This window comes from Chelonia mydas, chromosome 8 (genome assembly GCF_015237465.2).
Source record: "Chelonia mydas isolate rCheMyd1 chromosome 8, rCheMyd1.pri.v2, whole genome shotgun sequence".
NCBI classification, from domain to species: Eukaryota; Metazoa; Chordata; order Testudines; family Cheloniidae; genus Chelonia; species Chelonia mydas.
Genome location: NC_057854.1, coordinates 4,372,626 through 4,389,006, shown reverse-complemented (window position 1 = coordinate 4,389,006; position 16,381 = coordinate 4,372,626). Strand labels below are relative to the sequence as shown.

Here is a 16,381-nt window from a genome sequence, read left to right as displayed (position 1 = left end):
CTTACTACAATATATACATTTTTTTGAAAATCTACCTAGAAATCAGAATTAGAGAGACCTCCTGATTTTGATTTCAGGTTATTTCACAGACTGAAGTACAGTTACAGACACAACAAAACATACAGTTCTTTACTGCTTCCAGTAGGAAAGGCAAATGCTGGTATTTAAACGAGTTTCTAAACAAATGCAGCTTTCAAAGTTCTATTCTACAGTTTCTGTTTCCAAACTGGTCCATGGACCTCTTCTGGTTTCTAGCTGTCTGACAGGCATTGAGAAATTGGTGCAACTTTGTCTTTGCCTAAGAAAAGAAAAGATTCTGGAACCTTGTTTTAGAGTTTTTCCACAGGCACGGGGATAGGCTACTATACCTGATGGAGCGTATGCTCAGTCACGACAGTCAGCGTCTGCGTATCCCAGATTTTCACAGTTCCATCGTCAGAGCTGCTGGCGCAGAAGTTGCTCTGACCAGGATAGCGACAAAACGTGAAACCAGAAACCCTTTCAGTATGGCCTACGAGTTCCCCTAGGATTGCAAAAGACATAAACAAAACAAATTCCAGCTTCTGAAACACAACTGTTCTTCTAAATTTAGACAACGAAATTTTCGATATAGCTTCTAAATGTCACAGAAGTCAAAACATCATTCATTCCAACATCCACGGATTACTGCTGTGAAAGCTGTTTAAAGCAGAATGATTATGAGAACACCACAACAGATACCAAATTTGTTGGCGAGCTCAGATGTGGGCAGGTTTCTCAAGCCCAGGTGACATCCAATGTGCTTTGAAAGGCTACATGAATTAAAAACCATGTTCTGGCCCGGGCCAGCTGATTCGGGCTTAGGGGGCTTGGGCTGTGGGACTATTTAATTGCGGTATAGACGTCTGGGCTCGGCCTGGGCTCTAGCACCCCATGAGTTGGGACCCTTCCTGAGTAACTCCACGTGTGGACACTCTCGCTCTGGAATAAACCTGGATTAAGCTGAACAGGAACAAGTTACTCTGGAATAAGAGTGTCCACATACAGAGCTGGGCAGAAATACCGCCTGCGCTTTAAACTCACACCCGACTGCGTTTGAAGTGCAGATAAGCCCTCAGGGTGCACGCATCTGCACAGCCACCCCGTCTCCCACGTGCCCCGGGCTCTCCAGAGAGAGGGACGAAGGGGGAGCGCGGCTGGTGCCAGAGCCTCCGTGAGAGGCCGGGGTGTGGGGCAGGTCCATGAAGGGGATCACTGCGAGCTCACTGGCCCCAGGGCCGGGGGTCCCCCGCGCCCCCCACGCGGCCCCGGGCTGAGGTGCCCCAGGCTCTCGCTCTCAGACCCCGGGGCAGGTTTGTGCGGACCCCACACCGGCGCGGGGCGGCGGGGAGGCGGGTGACCCCCCGAGGGGAGGAGGGGAACGCGGGTCCCCGCCCCCGAGGGGCAGAAGCTACCGTGGAAGGCGGGCGCGGCGCCGATCTCCAGCAGGTAGACGCTGTTCCTGGCCCCGAAGCCGAAGAGGCGGCCGGCCCCGCAGGTGTCGCAGCAGCGGCTGCAGTACCAGTTGGGGGAGGCGGGCAGCACCCGCTCGGCCGCCATCTCCCCCGGCAGCGCGGCCGGCCTCAGTCGCCCTCACTTCACCCGCCCGCGGGCAGCCGTTACCAGGCGCTGCCGCAAAGCGCCGCTCGCACGCTGTCGCACCACGACCCCTGACCTCCCGGCGCTGCGCATGCGTGGAGAGCAGCTGTGAGGCGAGCCGGAGAAGATGGCGGCGCCGGTGGTGGTCGGAGCTGGTGAGCGTGAGGGGAGGTGGGACGGGGATGGGGGGAGGCGTTTCTCCGCCACTTCCTCACTAACTCCCCGCTTCGCCGTTGTAGGGGCTGCCTGGGCGCGGAGCCTTCTCAACTGGGCCCGGCCGGAGAGGTAAGTCTGACCCCTCCCCCCCCTTCTCTCTGCAGGTAGGGTCGGACCTCCCGGGCTGAGGGTGTGCCCCGGTTGGGGGAGGGTGTGCCCCGGTTGGGGGGCGGCCCGCCCCGCCTCTCGGGAGGGTGTGTGCCGGGAGGGGGGGGGGCGCTATAAGGTCAATAGCCAAAAAGCGGGCAAGAATTAGTTAAATTGCAGACGGTAATGTCTCCTTGCTCGATGATAGGATTCTTTCAGGCCAGTTCATTTTTGTATGCAGGGACAAATGAATGGGTTAAGTCTTTCAATCTGGAATGAAGTGTGCTGGCTGTGTTACTGACCAGGACTGAAGTACTTTGGCGGCATTGATGGGCACTTAAGTTTGGAATAGTTGTACAGGAAGGCTCACTGCTCATCTCAGTGAGTCCCAGGTTTCTCATATACACAGGAGAAATACCCTTGGCATAAAGGCATATCTCTTATAACTTCCTTTTGCCAGTTGCCAATGTTAAATATACATGTAAGTTTACCAAACTCACGTTTTTCTTTGCTGTTTAAACTCATCTGGTACAGTCTGATGTTTCAGTGACTTAGCGTAGAGTCAGTTTCAGTTATCTGGATAGGATCACACTGCACAGGTCCAGCAGCAAAACAATTAAAATATAGTTTCTTGCAGGTTACTAGCATCTTGCAGTATTTCTCTTCTGTCAAATATCCAAACAAGAACGTATCTTCAGAATGTCGGGAGATGGGAGAAGAAGAACAGAATAGTTTACCCTCCGCAGCTGCCAGGAGAGCCTCGAAGACCAGCAGTAAGAATTCACCTGTGAAATCTCTCTACCTACTTATATGTAGCAAATAGCTGCTTCCAAGCAGACTGCTGTCTATCTCTGGCTAATTCCACAAGGCAATCACATATAACTAATTAGCAGACTCAGTCCAAGATTTGGGTATTTTAGGCATCTTTTATTCATAACTGTATCAGCAAAGGAGGTTCATTTAATCTTAGAATTTAGAAATGGGAAAGAGCTACTGAATCCTCAAGTCTCAGCTTGGACCTCAGTTATTGTTTAATTTGATTGCCCAACTAATTTATGTGTTTTGCATAATACAAAGCTACAGATTAAATAAGCCTTATTGTTGGTCACTCTGCCAAACTAACTAAATGCTGAGCCTTGAACTGACTGAGGAAAGCAACATGAGAATCCTTTCTCTAATTATTTCCTTAATATTGCCTTCCTCTGCTGCTCGGTCAAGATAGTGTGGGAAAAGCTAGCTTAATTATGTCCATGCTGAGTCAAATTCACTTGGTAGAAAAATAGAATAATGTTTTATGTATTTGAGTTCACAATTAATTTCAAATCTTGAAAAATAAGCCTATTACTTGAAAAAAGAAAAGGAGTACTTGTGGCACCTTAGAGACTAACCAATTTATTTGAGCATGAGCTTTCATCCGATGAAGTGAGCTGTAGATCAGGAAAGCTCATGCTCAGATAAATTGGTTAGTCTCTAAGGTGCCACAAGTACTCCTTTTTGCGAATACAGACTAACACGGCTGTTACTCTGAAACCTATTACTTGATTACATTCTTACCTTGCTTCTTTGGGGCACTTAAAAGCTGGAAATCAGGGTGGATAAAAATCAATGATTTAAAAAAAATTTAAAAATCATTTTTTAATTTAAATTGGATTTTTTGATAAAATGCTTTTTGAGGAAAATACCTATCTAAAGATAGATGTATTATATGTATTATACTCAAAGATATCTCATCATGGAATAAGGATTATAAATTCTTAATTCTATAGTATGAGCCAAATATTCATGTAATGTTTAAGAAAAGTTTTGTAAATGAGTCCCAGTAGTTCATGGGTTGGGGGACCCAATCTTATGAGGTTTCAGGGGCTTTTGTATAGATTATTTAGGTTAATCTTTCTATCTGCCCAATGGGACTCAGTGCTCAGTTTAGAAGATACTATCAGAGATGCTTAGTTTTGCAGTTCTCAAACTGTGGATTTGTGTCTCCAGAGATAACATGTTTGTTAGCAGCAAAATTGTTTTAAAATAAATACATAATATATAGGAGGTGAGAAATAACAGACCTCAACCCTATTGTCCCTCCGCAAATTTGTGTACAGGGATTCAGTCCCTTACCTCTCTCTAAAAGTGCAAAGTTTCAAAAAGTTCAATGAATAAAAGATTATTGGGGGCAGAATAGGTCTGGACTGGGGGAAGAAGTCTGGAGATAAATGTGAGAAGGGAGGGACAGGCAATAGAAACAAAAGTGAAACTGTTTGAGCAGCATATTCCAGAAGTCCTGAGCTCTTTCTGAGTGTAGCCTTCATTGATTTGAGATCTACCATACCATTCTTTCACTAGAAGGGAAAACCTATAATGGCAGCAGGCCATAAAAGAGACCCAGTTTGGAAATAAGAACTATTCAAGAATTTGCTGATGGTGTTTTAAAGAAAGTCACACCAGTGAACTGGTGGAAGTCACTTAAGCACTTGGATTCAGAGACTGTTGAAGTGATATCTCACTTTTAACAGCGGTAGCTTCTTCTGCAGATGTAGAAAGAATATTTTCTTCCTTTGGACGAATTCATTCCAAATTGAGAAATCATTTGGAACCTGAAAAAGCGGGAAAGCTTGTTTTTCTTTTTCGTATTATGAATAAACAGGAAAATGAAGGTGAAGGCGACTGAGTTAGCTGCAGAAGCCAATATTTTAAGTTTCTCATGTTGACTTGGCTGATATAGTCGATTTAATTTTTTTTAAATATTTCATTTAACTATTTTAGTTAAAAACCATTTTAACAAAAACAAACCTGATTTTAAAAAAATTGAATGTTTAAATTCAAAAATTCATATGCTTGTTTTGCTGAAATATTATGTTTGCTGTTGAAGAAAAAAATCCAGAATATATAACATTGTTGTTTTAGTTAAATAAAACTATTTAAATGTCTGTCTGGTGATGTTCTCCTCCTAATAGAGCATGCCAAGAAAATTCTCCAAATATTAATGATTAACCTTTTGAATTGGAGATAGTTCACCTCCCAATGACTTCATAAATAATTTGCTTCAGTTACCTTTGGTAAATGAAATAACCAAACAATCATTCATTTTCTGATATATCTGTAAAAGAATCTGAAAAGTTTTCAAAATCACTTAAAAAATGTATAGTGTGTATCTTCAGAAATTGAAACCTACATCTATCTCTGAGTTGTGAAGAATATGTATTAAGTTTATAACAACCAACAAGAATGCACATTTAAATCGAATCCACCCTGCTGGAAATGTAGTTAGATATGCTAGGGTTTTTTTCTGTCGGCTTGTGTTTAATGTGTAACTAGATAAACTAAATATTGAAAGGCTGGGCACTGGAGGAAGGAGTAGTACTACCTTTAAGATCTCAAAATTAGCAGCCTGTACTGAGATGTATGGGAAATTTTGGAAGGTTCATTTTAAAATTCTTCCAACTATTCCACTTGGAACTAAAAATTGTAGTCCTGTATTTTTATAACTCTTTACTTAAAAGTAATGAATTTAGTATCAAGTGTTTGGATTGTTGCTCAGCAAAGCTTAAATGAAAAGCACTTGCATCTCAAAAGAATAGTAGATTAAAAAAAAAATGCACTTTATTTTGTGTGGGACAGGAGCCTTTGATCTTAAGCCTTAAGAATATGTGCAGTGAGTAATGAAATGAATGAATGAAACATTAATTATATAATTTATTAAAATATAAATCATCTTCTTTTATTTAAAATTTTGCACTGATGTGTTAAATTCCACTTGCTGTTTCTAGCCCTTGTAGGTGCAGTAGTGGTGTTCAAGTGGCTCTTTGGAGACAGCTTTTCTTATCAATCACTGATTGAGAAGCCATCCTGCTTCTGAAGGGTTAATTAAGTTCATTACAGCACCAGTGTGTAGAAGCGTTAATAAAATGTTTTGACCAGATATGTTTGACCTGGAGTTCTTGTAGTGTAGTAGCAGAAGTGGTCATCTTGCCTTGTAAGATTATTTTTTCTTCCCAAGACATTATGAACATTCCATCTTCTCACTTTCACAGCCAAATCACCAGTATTATAGCTTTAAAAAATCTCTTTTCCCTAGGAAATATTCCACTGTCGAAGGGACATAAAATACAGTAAGGACAAGATGTGGTATTTGGCAAAACTGGTAAGAGAAAATTTTAACTTTGTGCAATGTACTTGGTAGGAAAGTGTAAATATTTTTAATTCCTATATTTCTAACTTATTGCTTTGGATAAGCAGAAGCCTGATGCAGCCAGTTTGTTCAGCTTTTGCATTGTAAAATCTCTGGAAAACTCTTCCCATGGTTTTGTATAAGCTTGCTCATCTAGTGCAGATGACTAATAATTTGCATTTCTGTAGAGCCAACTAACTGCTGTTCAGCAGCGGATGGTGGTAGGAATTTTGGTCAAGGACCATCCTTCCCTTATGAAAAATTGTATGGCAATTTACTGATAAAAATTCTGCACTAAAGGTTTTATTGTGTGGTGGATGGGAATGGGGTGCTAAAATCTTTGAAATTTAGCTACAATATCAGCATTGTTCCTTGCACTGCAATCTTAAATAACATTTTTTTTCTCCCTTTTGTTCAGAAGGGTTTAATTTTTCTGTTAACTTCTCCTAATTCCAGATAAAAGGAATGTCAATTGATCAGGCTCTTGCTCAGCTGGAATTCAATGACAAGAAGGGTGCAAAGGTGATCAAAGAGGTATATTGTGCAATTCTTTAGCACTTCAGTGTCCAAACAGACTTTTTCAAACTCATACCTATATCAGAATTTCAAGAGACTTTCCATTAAGCCCACCTGGAATATTTTGATCAAGTCGTATTGGCTACACTAATTAATTTATTCTGCTCTAATTTGTCCAGGCATTAATGACCTCTGCACACAATATTTTAGTAACTAGTGGTAGCAGAGTGCGTGAGTGTTCTCTGTTCATAATGACCAGACTTCAAAAACATGTAAACTCATGTCTCTAAGCTTATAGCTTAAAACATATTTTGAATTTATAAATTGTAGGGTACAAAAAGGGAGAACACCTGAGTCTTGTATGAAAATCTCTATTATTGGCTTTATGTTGCAAATGTCATAGGCCTCTTAAACAGGTGACCCACTTGCTCACTAGAGGAGGCATCAGTTTTCAATACAAAAGTACTGAAGTAAAGCATGTCACTTTTCACCTTGAAACAGTGAACTGCAGTGGTTAATCCTGCACAACCTCAGAAATTGCATTTCTAGTCTAGAGTGTGACCCTTCATGAAGATGAACATAAGAACAGCCATATTGGGTCAGACCAATGGTCTGTATAGTGCAGTACCCTGTCTTCAGGCAGTGGCGAGTGCCAGGTGTTTAGAGGGAATGAACAGAATAGGGCAATTTTCAAGTGATCCAACCGTGTCATCCACTCCTTCTGGCAGTTAAAGGCTTAGGACACCCAAAGCATCAGGTTGCATCTCAGGTCTATCAATGCCTCTTAGCCAAGATGATCAGTCTTCCATGAACTTGTCTAATTCTTGAACCCAGTTATAGCTTTGGCCTTCACAACATCCCCTGGCAACAGGTTCCACAGGTTGACTGTGCATTGTGTGAGGAAGTACTTTTGTTTGTTTTAAATCTGTTGCCTGTTAATTTCATTAGGTGACCCCTGTTTCTTGTGTTGTGTGAAGGAGTTTAAAAAAAGAAAAGATTTAAAGCTGGCACTTGCTTGGAAAAAAACTAGACTAAAGTGAAGATTTATTTTCGGCAAATCTTTATCTCCATTTAGCATAGAAGTTGGTCACCATCAGTTTGTGCCCCAAATTTAACATCCCTCTAAATTGTTAGTTCTAGGGAAAGTGCACAATATTGTAAATATTTTAGTGTTTTTGTGAATCTCTTAAGCCCAGATTTTTAAACCTATTTAAACATTGCAGCTCCTTTTGAAAATGAGATCGAGGCTCCTAAATCAGTTAGGCTTTGCAACACTCAGTGGTGCAATGCTTAAGTACCTTTTAAAAAAAAATCTGGGCTTACATCACTTAAGAACTCTTAAACACTTTTGTGGGACCCATATGTTACATCATGCTACAGAGAGGGTTGTTGCTTATGTGTGATCATCCTAGTAACAGCATTAGAATGAACAGTGAAAAAGTATCCCATGAAGCACTCTTTAACTTTTAAATTAAATTCCAAACTTTATATCTCAATTTCTTACGACTTTTCCTCTTTAGCTAAAATACGTCTGTGTTTAGTTTGTTAAAACTGAACCTGCATCCAAATATGTAGGAAAAGAACCCCCTTCTAGAGTACAGGTCAAATTCATCACTGGCATAAGCATGCACAACTCCACTGATGCTAATGGAGATGACCACTTCCACCAGTGGTAGGTTTAGCCCTACATCTGCACCTGTATCACAACTACACCAGAGACCATCCCTGCCATTTTCAAAGCTTCTCTGAAAGAGAGAAAGAGGCCCCCTGCTTGTAGTCTCATCCTTTTAGAATCCGTTTCTACTACTGATTTAAAAATGGAAACAATTACGGGTATCTTTATGGAGATGAGAAATTGCATTGCTTTAATTCATGTTCAACATTTATTTTCTTTTGCTATAGGTTCTTCTGGAAGCTCAAGAAATGGCAGTGAGAAATCACAACGTAGAATTCAAATCAAATTTATACATAGGTAAAATTGTTTCTTATTTTTTTAAAACTGCTTCTGCCACCGGGGGGCGAGCAGAACAGCTGCTGCTGGAATCCGGAGGAGCACTCAGTGGCTGCTCTGGCAAGAGAAGTAGCAGCGGCACCCCACTCCTGCCCTGAGCACAGCTCCCCATCCTGCCCAACACAACTCTCCCCCTCCACTCCCCTTCCCCCTTCAGAGCGTGGCTCCCCCCCTGTCCTGCCCCACTCGCCACCCTGCCCTGGCTCCCGGGGGGGTGGAGAGGGATGGACTGGGTAAGGAGGGGGTGTGATTGAAAAAGTTTGGGGACCACTGTGCTACAGCATTGCAGCCCGCTCCAGGCAGCTACTGACCTTGCTCTTCCCTGAGGCTCTTTTTATATGGGCCTGCTGGGCCCTGATTGGCTTCTCCTCACAGCCCCTCTCCCATTGGCTGCTTCTCCTGCAGCATCTCCAGGGTTCTGTTAAGCCAGGGGAAGGCAAACTTTGGGGTGTGAAACTGTATGGAGGGCTGGGTAGGGAAGGCTGTGCCTCCCCAAACAGCCTGGCCCCTCCCCCCTATCCGTCCCCTCCCGCTTCCTGCCCCTTGACTGCCCCCCTCAGAACCCCCGACCCATCCAACCCCCCTGCTCCTTGTCCCCTGACTGCCCCCCAAGGACCCCACCCCCTTCCACCCCATCCAACTACTCCCTGTCCCCTTATCCAACCCCCTGCCCCTCCCCCCCCACCCCCTTACCGTGCAGCTCAGAGCACCAGGAGCTCACTGGCCAGAGCCAGCCGCGCTGCCCGTGCAGCAGCATGGCTGCGGGGGAGGGGGGACAGCAGGGGAGGAGCCAGGAGCTCGCCTCCCCAGCCAGGAGCTCATGGGCCATAGTTTGCCCACCACCTCTGTGTTAAGCCCTTACAGGCGAGCATGGGGCCAACACCATCACAACTACAAATTTTATTCTTTAGCAAAATACTAATGTTAAAAACCAGAGAACCTCAGTACTCCATCTTCCCAGAGCAGTTAAGAATTAGGCAATCAAGCCTTTAGTCAGTACTTGCAGTTACCAGCACTTTCTATAGCATTTAACACCATTTTTAGTAAGAGAGACATACATCCATCAAAATAGCAGATAGAATCTCTACTAGCTGTATACAAATGGACAGTCTCATTTGGAGGAGGAGGCTTGACTTTAGCAAATAAGAAAAGAATTCGGTCTGTCTTACTGGTACTGTTTCAGTGCTACCAGGTAGCTTTGACAATCCTGGATGAGTAGAGAGCAGGTTTCCATTCACCTTCAGTATTAATGCTAATACCTATGTCTGTTATCCACCAAACAAATTAATTTTAATTTGCCTTAGAAGCATCTCATTCAAGAGCAGGCACATTTCTATGGTGTGGACCACATCTTAAGACTACTTGTGGAACACCTCCTTCTCCATGCACAATCACATCACAGGCCTAGGGAAATTACAGCAATGGCTTACATGGGAAAATACTAGGAAAATATTTATATACCCTTAATTGTCTTTTGGGCAAAAAACATTTTTATTTAAAAACGTTTATCGCACTGTCTGTCCAACTCTGTGCCATCTCTGCCTCTGATCCAGTCCCGTCTCTTCCTCAGTCTTTTCTGTTGCTTGGTTTTCTTCTCCTTTGCATGTGCTGTCTAGTCAGCTGGTGCCCTTCTCTCTCTGGACATTCTGCACACAAACACCCCCCTCCACCCCCCTCCCCCCCCCAAAAAAAAACCCAGAAAAATTCACTTGTCCTCTGAAGAGTTATTGAATTAAATATGGAGACTGAATTTAGTAGTGTGAAATAACCAGATTTTTATCCCACTTTAAGTGCAAATCTGAACCCCCCCAACTGTGGAATTGTAACTGTGTTTCTAACAGGACACTGAACTCCAATACTTATCAATGATGGTGTCGTGTGTAGTAATGTGTGGGGTTTTTTTTCTGTGTATGACTGCTGTAGTGTCACGTTTTCAGGGATCTATCCTTTCCAATAGTGTGTAACTTACATTTAGATGTGGAATACTAGCCAACAGTTCTCTTACTTTTGAGTAGCTGAACTTCTGTCAACTTCTCATTAAGGTAAAAAAGATTCTAAATGAAGTGCTTTTAGACACAGCCTTACATGCAGTCTTCTCATTTGTCCCCTATCAAATTTATGCCATTACCTCTCACGGCACGATCAGTGCCATGGAATGTTCATTTTGCTTTTGAACTTAGAATGATGAAAAAAGGCAATGGAATTGGCTTCTAACAAGGGGAAAAATAGACTCATAGAATATCAGGGTTGGAAGGCACTTCAGGAGGTCATCTAGTCCAACCCCTTGCTCAGGGCAGGACCAACCCCAACTAAATCATCCCAGCCAGGGCTTGTCAAGCTGGGCCTTAAAAACCTCTAAGGATGGAGATTCCACCACCTCCCTAGCATGTCACTTCATAATATTCATGACCTCTGAAGTGGACAGTTTGGGAGAAAGTGACTGAACTGATTGGTGAGTTACTCCTTTCTGGGGGAGGGTTAAAGAAAGGTGTCTTGTAATGTTAAAGTTTTAAGGGAAACATTTAACTGAAATGCTTGTTAATGGAGTACTAATGGGCAAGGCAAGCTGTTTTAAAACTAAAGGAGTACTTGTGGCACCTTAGACTAACAAATGTATTTGAGCATAAGCTTTCGTGAACTACAGCTCACTTTATCGGATTCATTCAGTGGAAAATATAGTGGGGAGATTTATAGACACAGACATCATGAAACAATGGGTGTTTCCATACACACTGTAATGAGTGATCAGGTAAGGTGAGCTATTATCAGCAGAAAGAAAAGGAGTACTTGTGGCACCTTAGAGACTAACCAGTTTATTTGAGCATGAGCTTTCGTGAGCTACAGCTCACTTCATCGGATGCATAGCATATCGTGGAAACTGCAGAAGACATTATATACACACAGAGACCATGAAACAAAACTTCCTCCCACCTCACTCCCCCGCTGGCAACAGCTTATCTAAAGTGATCCTCAAGTAGAGCCATTTCCAGCACAAATCCAGGTTTTCTCACGCTTTCCCCCCCCCCCCCCCCCCCCACACACACACATACAAACTCACTCTCCTGCTGGCAACAGCCCATCTCCCTTTGAAACCCCTCTTTATAATGCGCATGATAATCAAGGTGGGTCATTCTAATGTGTCATTTGTAGGATTCGGAATACTTTCTGGCATTTGGCCCAACACAATGCTTTTTACTATGCTTTTTTCAATCGCCTGACAGCCAATCACAATTAATCGCGTTGTTAAACAATAATAGAACACCATTTATTTAAATATTTTTGGATTTTTCTACATTTTCAAATATATTGATGTGGTTTTTGGAAAAAAAGGGGGGGGGTGTGGGGGGGGGTGAGAAAACCTGGATTAGTGCTGGAGGTGACCCACCTTGATTATCATGCGCATTATAAAGAGGGGTTTCAAAGGGAGATGGGCTGTTGCCAGCAGGAGAGTGAGTTTGTGTGGGGGGGGGGGGGGAGGGTGAGAAAACCTGGATTTGTGCTGGAAATGGCTCTACTTGAGGATCACTTTAGATAAGCTGTTGCCAGCGGGGGAGTGAGGTGGGAGGAAGTTTTGTTTCATGGTCTCTGTGTGTATATAATGTCTTCTGCAGTTTCCACGATATGCTATGCATCCGATGAAGTGAGCTGTAGCTCACGAAAGCTCATGCTCAAATAAACTGGTTAGTCTCTAAGGTGCCACAAGTACTCCTTTTCTTTTTACGAATACAGACTAACACGGCTGTTACTCTGAAACCTATTATCAGCAGGAGAGCGGGGTAGGGGAGAGGGGGAGAACCTTTTGTAGTGATAATCAAGGTGGGCCATTTCCAGCAGTTGACAAGAATGTCTATATACACAGAGAACATGAAACAATGGGTATATAAATCTCCCCACTGTATTTTCCACTGCATGCATCCGATGAAGTGAGTTGTAGCTCAAGAAAGCTTATGCTCAAATAAATTTGTTCGTCTCTAAGGTGCCACAAGTACTCCTCCTTTTCTTTTTGCGGATACAGACTAACACGGCTGCTACTCTGAAACCTGCTTTAAAACTGTATTCCACCTTAGTTCCTGTATTGCCCAGTGACGCAGGCCCTGCTTACTCCTCATTACTTCATAAGGTGCTACACTGTGTTCCCTTATGTTCCCATTGAGTTCCTTAAGGAAAAAATCTACAGCAAAGTAAATCAAGAATGAGATAAAAGCACACATGTTCTAGGGCAAATCCTGAAGCTGTGGCTATAGCACACCTCTAGCCAGATGTAGCAAACAGCATATTCTACTTCAGATCATGCAGTTTGTTTGCAATATCTGGCTGGTCCGTTTTGGCAAAGCCTGGTACTCAGGAGCAGAGGTGCTAAAAAGCTGAGTGGAATTTGAGCAAAATCAGCTTTTGTTGTTGCTAGTGCAGTGTGTTGTGGGATTTTGTTTGCATCATAGCTCCACCTTATTCCTGCATGTGCTACTTGGCAGCAAGGTAAAACACCAGAAGTAAAAAGTAGGGCTATAGATTAATCTCAGTTAACTCATGTGATTAACTAAAGAAAATTAATCGTGATTAAAAAAAATTAATCACAGTTTTAATCACACTGTTAAATTTCAATTGGGATTCTATTGTTTGTTAAATATTTTTGGATGTTTTTCTTCATTTCAAGTATACAACACAGAATGCACAGTGTACAGTGCTCACTTTATATTTATTTGTTATTACAAACATTTGCACTATAAAATGATAAAATATAGTATTTTTCAGTTCCCCCATTACAAGTACTGTAGTGCAGTGGGGGACTTGAAAAATACTATTTTTGTTTTTTTACAATGCAAATATTTGTAATAAAAATAAATATAAAGTGAGCACTGTACACTGTATTCTGTTGTAATTTAAATCAATATATTTGAAAATGTAGAAAAATCCAAAAATATTTAAATAAATGGTGTTCTATTATTGTTTAACAACGCGATTAATTGTGATTGGCTGTCAGGCGATTGAAAAAGCATAGTAAAAAGCATTGTGTTGGGCCAAATGCCAGAAAGTATTCCGAATCCTACAAATGGCACATTAGAAGCCCAGCACTCTGTAGCCGACAGAGCTGTGTACATCTTCTGCTGTAGCCCTTGAGGACGTTGGCAGGTCTCGGAACTGAATAAGTTACTTTCTAATGACAGGCCTTATTGCTTTGTGGTTAGTGCATTGCACAGCTACCCAAGATCTCTGCTCTAAGCCACTCTTAGTCCTTGGACTGAAGGTGCTGTAGAGGGAATGTCATAAGATCTTCCTCATGTTACCTTAAAGTGACCTTAGTTGCATAGCAGATAGGCTCTAAAGAGTCCCAGCCAGGCCACCGAGGTCAAGAAGAGTCAATGATTTAGATAATGGCAGAGAAAGTACACTCAAAGTTTGCAGATAATACCAAGCTGGGAGGGGTTGCAAGTGTTTTGGAGGATAGGATTAAAATTCAAAATGATCTGGACAAACTGGAGAAATGGTCTGAAATAAATAGGATGAAATGCCATAAGGACAAAAGCAAAGAACTCCACATAGGAACAATCAGTGGCACACATACAAAATGGGAAATGACTGTCTAGGAAGGAGTCCTGTGGAAAGGGATCTGGGGGTCATAGTGGATCACAGGCTAAATATGAGTTAACAGTGGAACACTTGCAAAAATAGTAAAGATCATTCTGGGATATTAGTAGCAGTATTGCAGGCAAGACACATGAAATAATTCTTCCGCTCTGCTCCGCACTGATTAAGCCTCAACTGGAGTATTGTATCCAGTTCTGGGTGCCACATTTCAGGAAGGATGTGGACAAATTGGAGGAAGTCCAGAGAAGAGTAACAAAAACAATTAAAGGTTTAAATAACATGACCTATGAGGGATAAAAATTTCTCTCTTTAACTTCTGAGGATAGATCAAGCAGCAATGGACTTAAATTGCAGCAAGGGAGGTTTAGGTCAGACATTAGGAAAAACTTTCTAGCTGTCAGGGTGGTTAAGCACTGGAATAAATTGCCGAGGGAGGTTGTAGAATCTCTGTCATTGGAGACTTTTAAGGGCATGTTAGACAAACACCTGTCAGGAATGGTCTAGACAATACTTAGTCCTGCCATGAGTGCAGGGAACTACACTAGATGACCTCTTGAGGTCCCTTCCAGTCCTACAATTCTATGATTGCATGGTTGGGTGTTGAAATAATGAAAATATCTGGTAAATACAGTGAGTGCTGTGGGCGGAGGAGATACGACAAAATGGAATCTGTTAAGTCTTCACAAAGAATGGAGGAGACAGGAATCTGTTACCTTGTGTTTATAAAAAGAAAAGGAGGACTTGTGGCACCTTAGAGACTAACAAATTTATTTGAGCATAAGTTTTCGTGAGCTACAGCTCACTTTGCTGAATGCATCCGATGAAGTGAGCTGTAGCTCACGAAAGCTTATGCTCAAATAAATTTGTTAGTCTCTAAGGTGCCACAAGTCCAACAAATTTATTTGAGCATAAGTTTTCGTGAGCTACAGCTCACTTTGCTGAATGCATCCGATGAAGTGAGCTGTAGCTCACGAAAGCTTATGCTCAAATAAATTTGTTAGTCTCTAAGGTGCAACAAGTACTCCTTTTCCTTTTGCGAATACAGACTAACACGGCTGCTGCTCTGAAACTTGCGTTAATAGTTACTGATGAGAAGTTGGAGCAGTCATTAAAGGGACACTGTAAAACCTGGTAGGCCCTCAAATTAGCTTCTCTTTTTTGGTGTTTTCATTCACTTTGTGCAAAGTGAATAAATTACATGTGCATGCTTTTTATAATCAGTATTTTACAGTGGTCTTAAAGAATTCTCTCAGTCATGAGCTACTATATAACAATTCATTATGCATGCAGTAAAATGGGAAAAAATGTCTGGAGGGAAAGGAATTTGAGGGTGCTTATAAAAAAGACCCTGCCAATGTCCAGTTAAAGGTTCCAGTAGCTCATTCACTCTGAGACTCTCCCATTTTTTTTCTCTTCTTCTAGCTGACTCCTTTTCTGGAAAAGGTCACTATCTGAAACGGATTCGCTACCATGGCCGAGGTATGTTTGGCATCATGGAGAAAGTCAAATGCCATTACTTTGTAAAGCTTGTAGAAGGCCCACCTCCCCCTCCGGAAGCACCACAGACTGGATTTGACCAAGCTAAGGAATATGTGCAGCAGCTCCGAAACAGAACCATTATTCATACACTATGACACTCTAATCCAGCTGTATATATATTCTTCATAGTTTGAAAATGTGTAAATAAAAATAAGATTGTAAGACAGTTTGTATTGTTTGGTTCTCAGTTTGCTATTGGCTTATTCAAGATCCACTGCATGATGCAAGGAGGCTCACAAACTTTTTTTACTGTTTAATTATAGCACCATAGATGTGTGTAACCCTTGGAAAGGCAATGAGTATCCCTTCTCCTGAGAAGTTTGCGGTCACACAATGATACTTTCTTTAAATGTGTTTTTGGTATCTGTCTTACCAATTTTTCTCAGCCTTTGAATTGCCAGTTCTGTTCTCTGAATTTTATGCTGAAAATGGAAGAATTAAATCAGAAAATTCAGTTGTCTGTCCTTAAATGATCCACTAGTGCCTTGTATAGTAGCTGTTTTTGGTTCTCATGCTATAAGTACATCTGCATGGGTACAAGGAACTTCTGGTGCAAGTCTGGTTGTGGACTCAGGGCCTTAATTAGTGAAATGTACATAAAGTCTTTAATCTGGCATAGGTGCAACAATGTGACTAAAGTGTAGAGT

General features: G+C 42.0%; 2 protein-coding genes across 12 annotated transcripts in view; one reads left to right on the top strand and one right to left on the bottom strand.

Moving 5' to 3' along the window:
* The window catches only part of GEMIN5 (gem nuclear organelle associated protein 5), a 35,574-nt gene extending 33,996 nt beyond the window's left edge, over nucleotides 1–1,578 (bottom strand). The window contains exons 1-2 of the mRNA XM_037907959.2: nucleotides 1,434–1,578; nucleotides 369–523 (exon numbers count right to left, since the gene is read on the bottom strand). Coding sequence (XP_037763887.1) covers nucleotides 369–523; nucleotides 1,434–1,578 — 300 coding nt within the window. The remainder of the gene's footprint in view (nucleotides 1–368; nucleotides 524–1,433) is intronic.
* An 83-nt stretch (nucleotides 1,579–1,661) lies between these two features.
* The window catches only part of MRPL22 (mitochondrial ribosomal protein L22), a 31,763-nt gene continuing 17,043 nt past the window's right edge, over nucleotides 1,662–16,381 (top strand). For 9 of the 11 annotated variants that reach the window (XR_005226624.2, XR_005226625.2, XR_005226627.2 and 6 more), the window contains exons 1-7: nucleotides 1,662–1,772; nucleotides 1,857–1,902; nucleotides 2,558–2,693; nucleotides 5,990–6,055; nucleotides 6,539–6,616; nucleotides 8,501–8,570; nucleotides 15,618–15,674. Coding sequence is in view for 7 of the 11 variants with exons in the window: in XM_037907991.2 (XP_037763919.1) it covers nucleotides 1,745–1,772; nucleotides 1,857–1,902; nucleotides 2,558–2,693; nucleotides 5,990–6,055; nucleotides 6,539–6,616; nucleotides 8,501–8,570; nucleotides 15,618–15,674 (481 nt within the window). In the remaining 4 variants the exon portion in view is untranslated. Of the gene's footprint in view, nucleotides 1,773–1,856; nucleotides 1,903–2,547; nucleotides 2,694–5,989; nucleotides 6,056–6,538; nucleotides 6,617–8,500; nucleotides 8,571–15,617; nucleotides 15,901–16,381 lie in introns of those variants that run through there. The other 2 variants (XM_037907989.2, XM_043520760.1) reach the window with 2 other exon arrangements.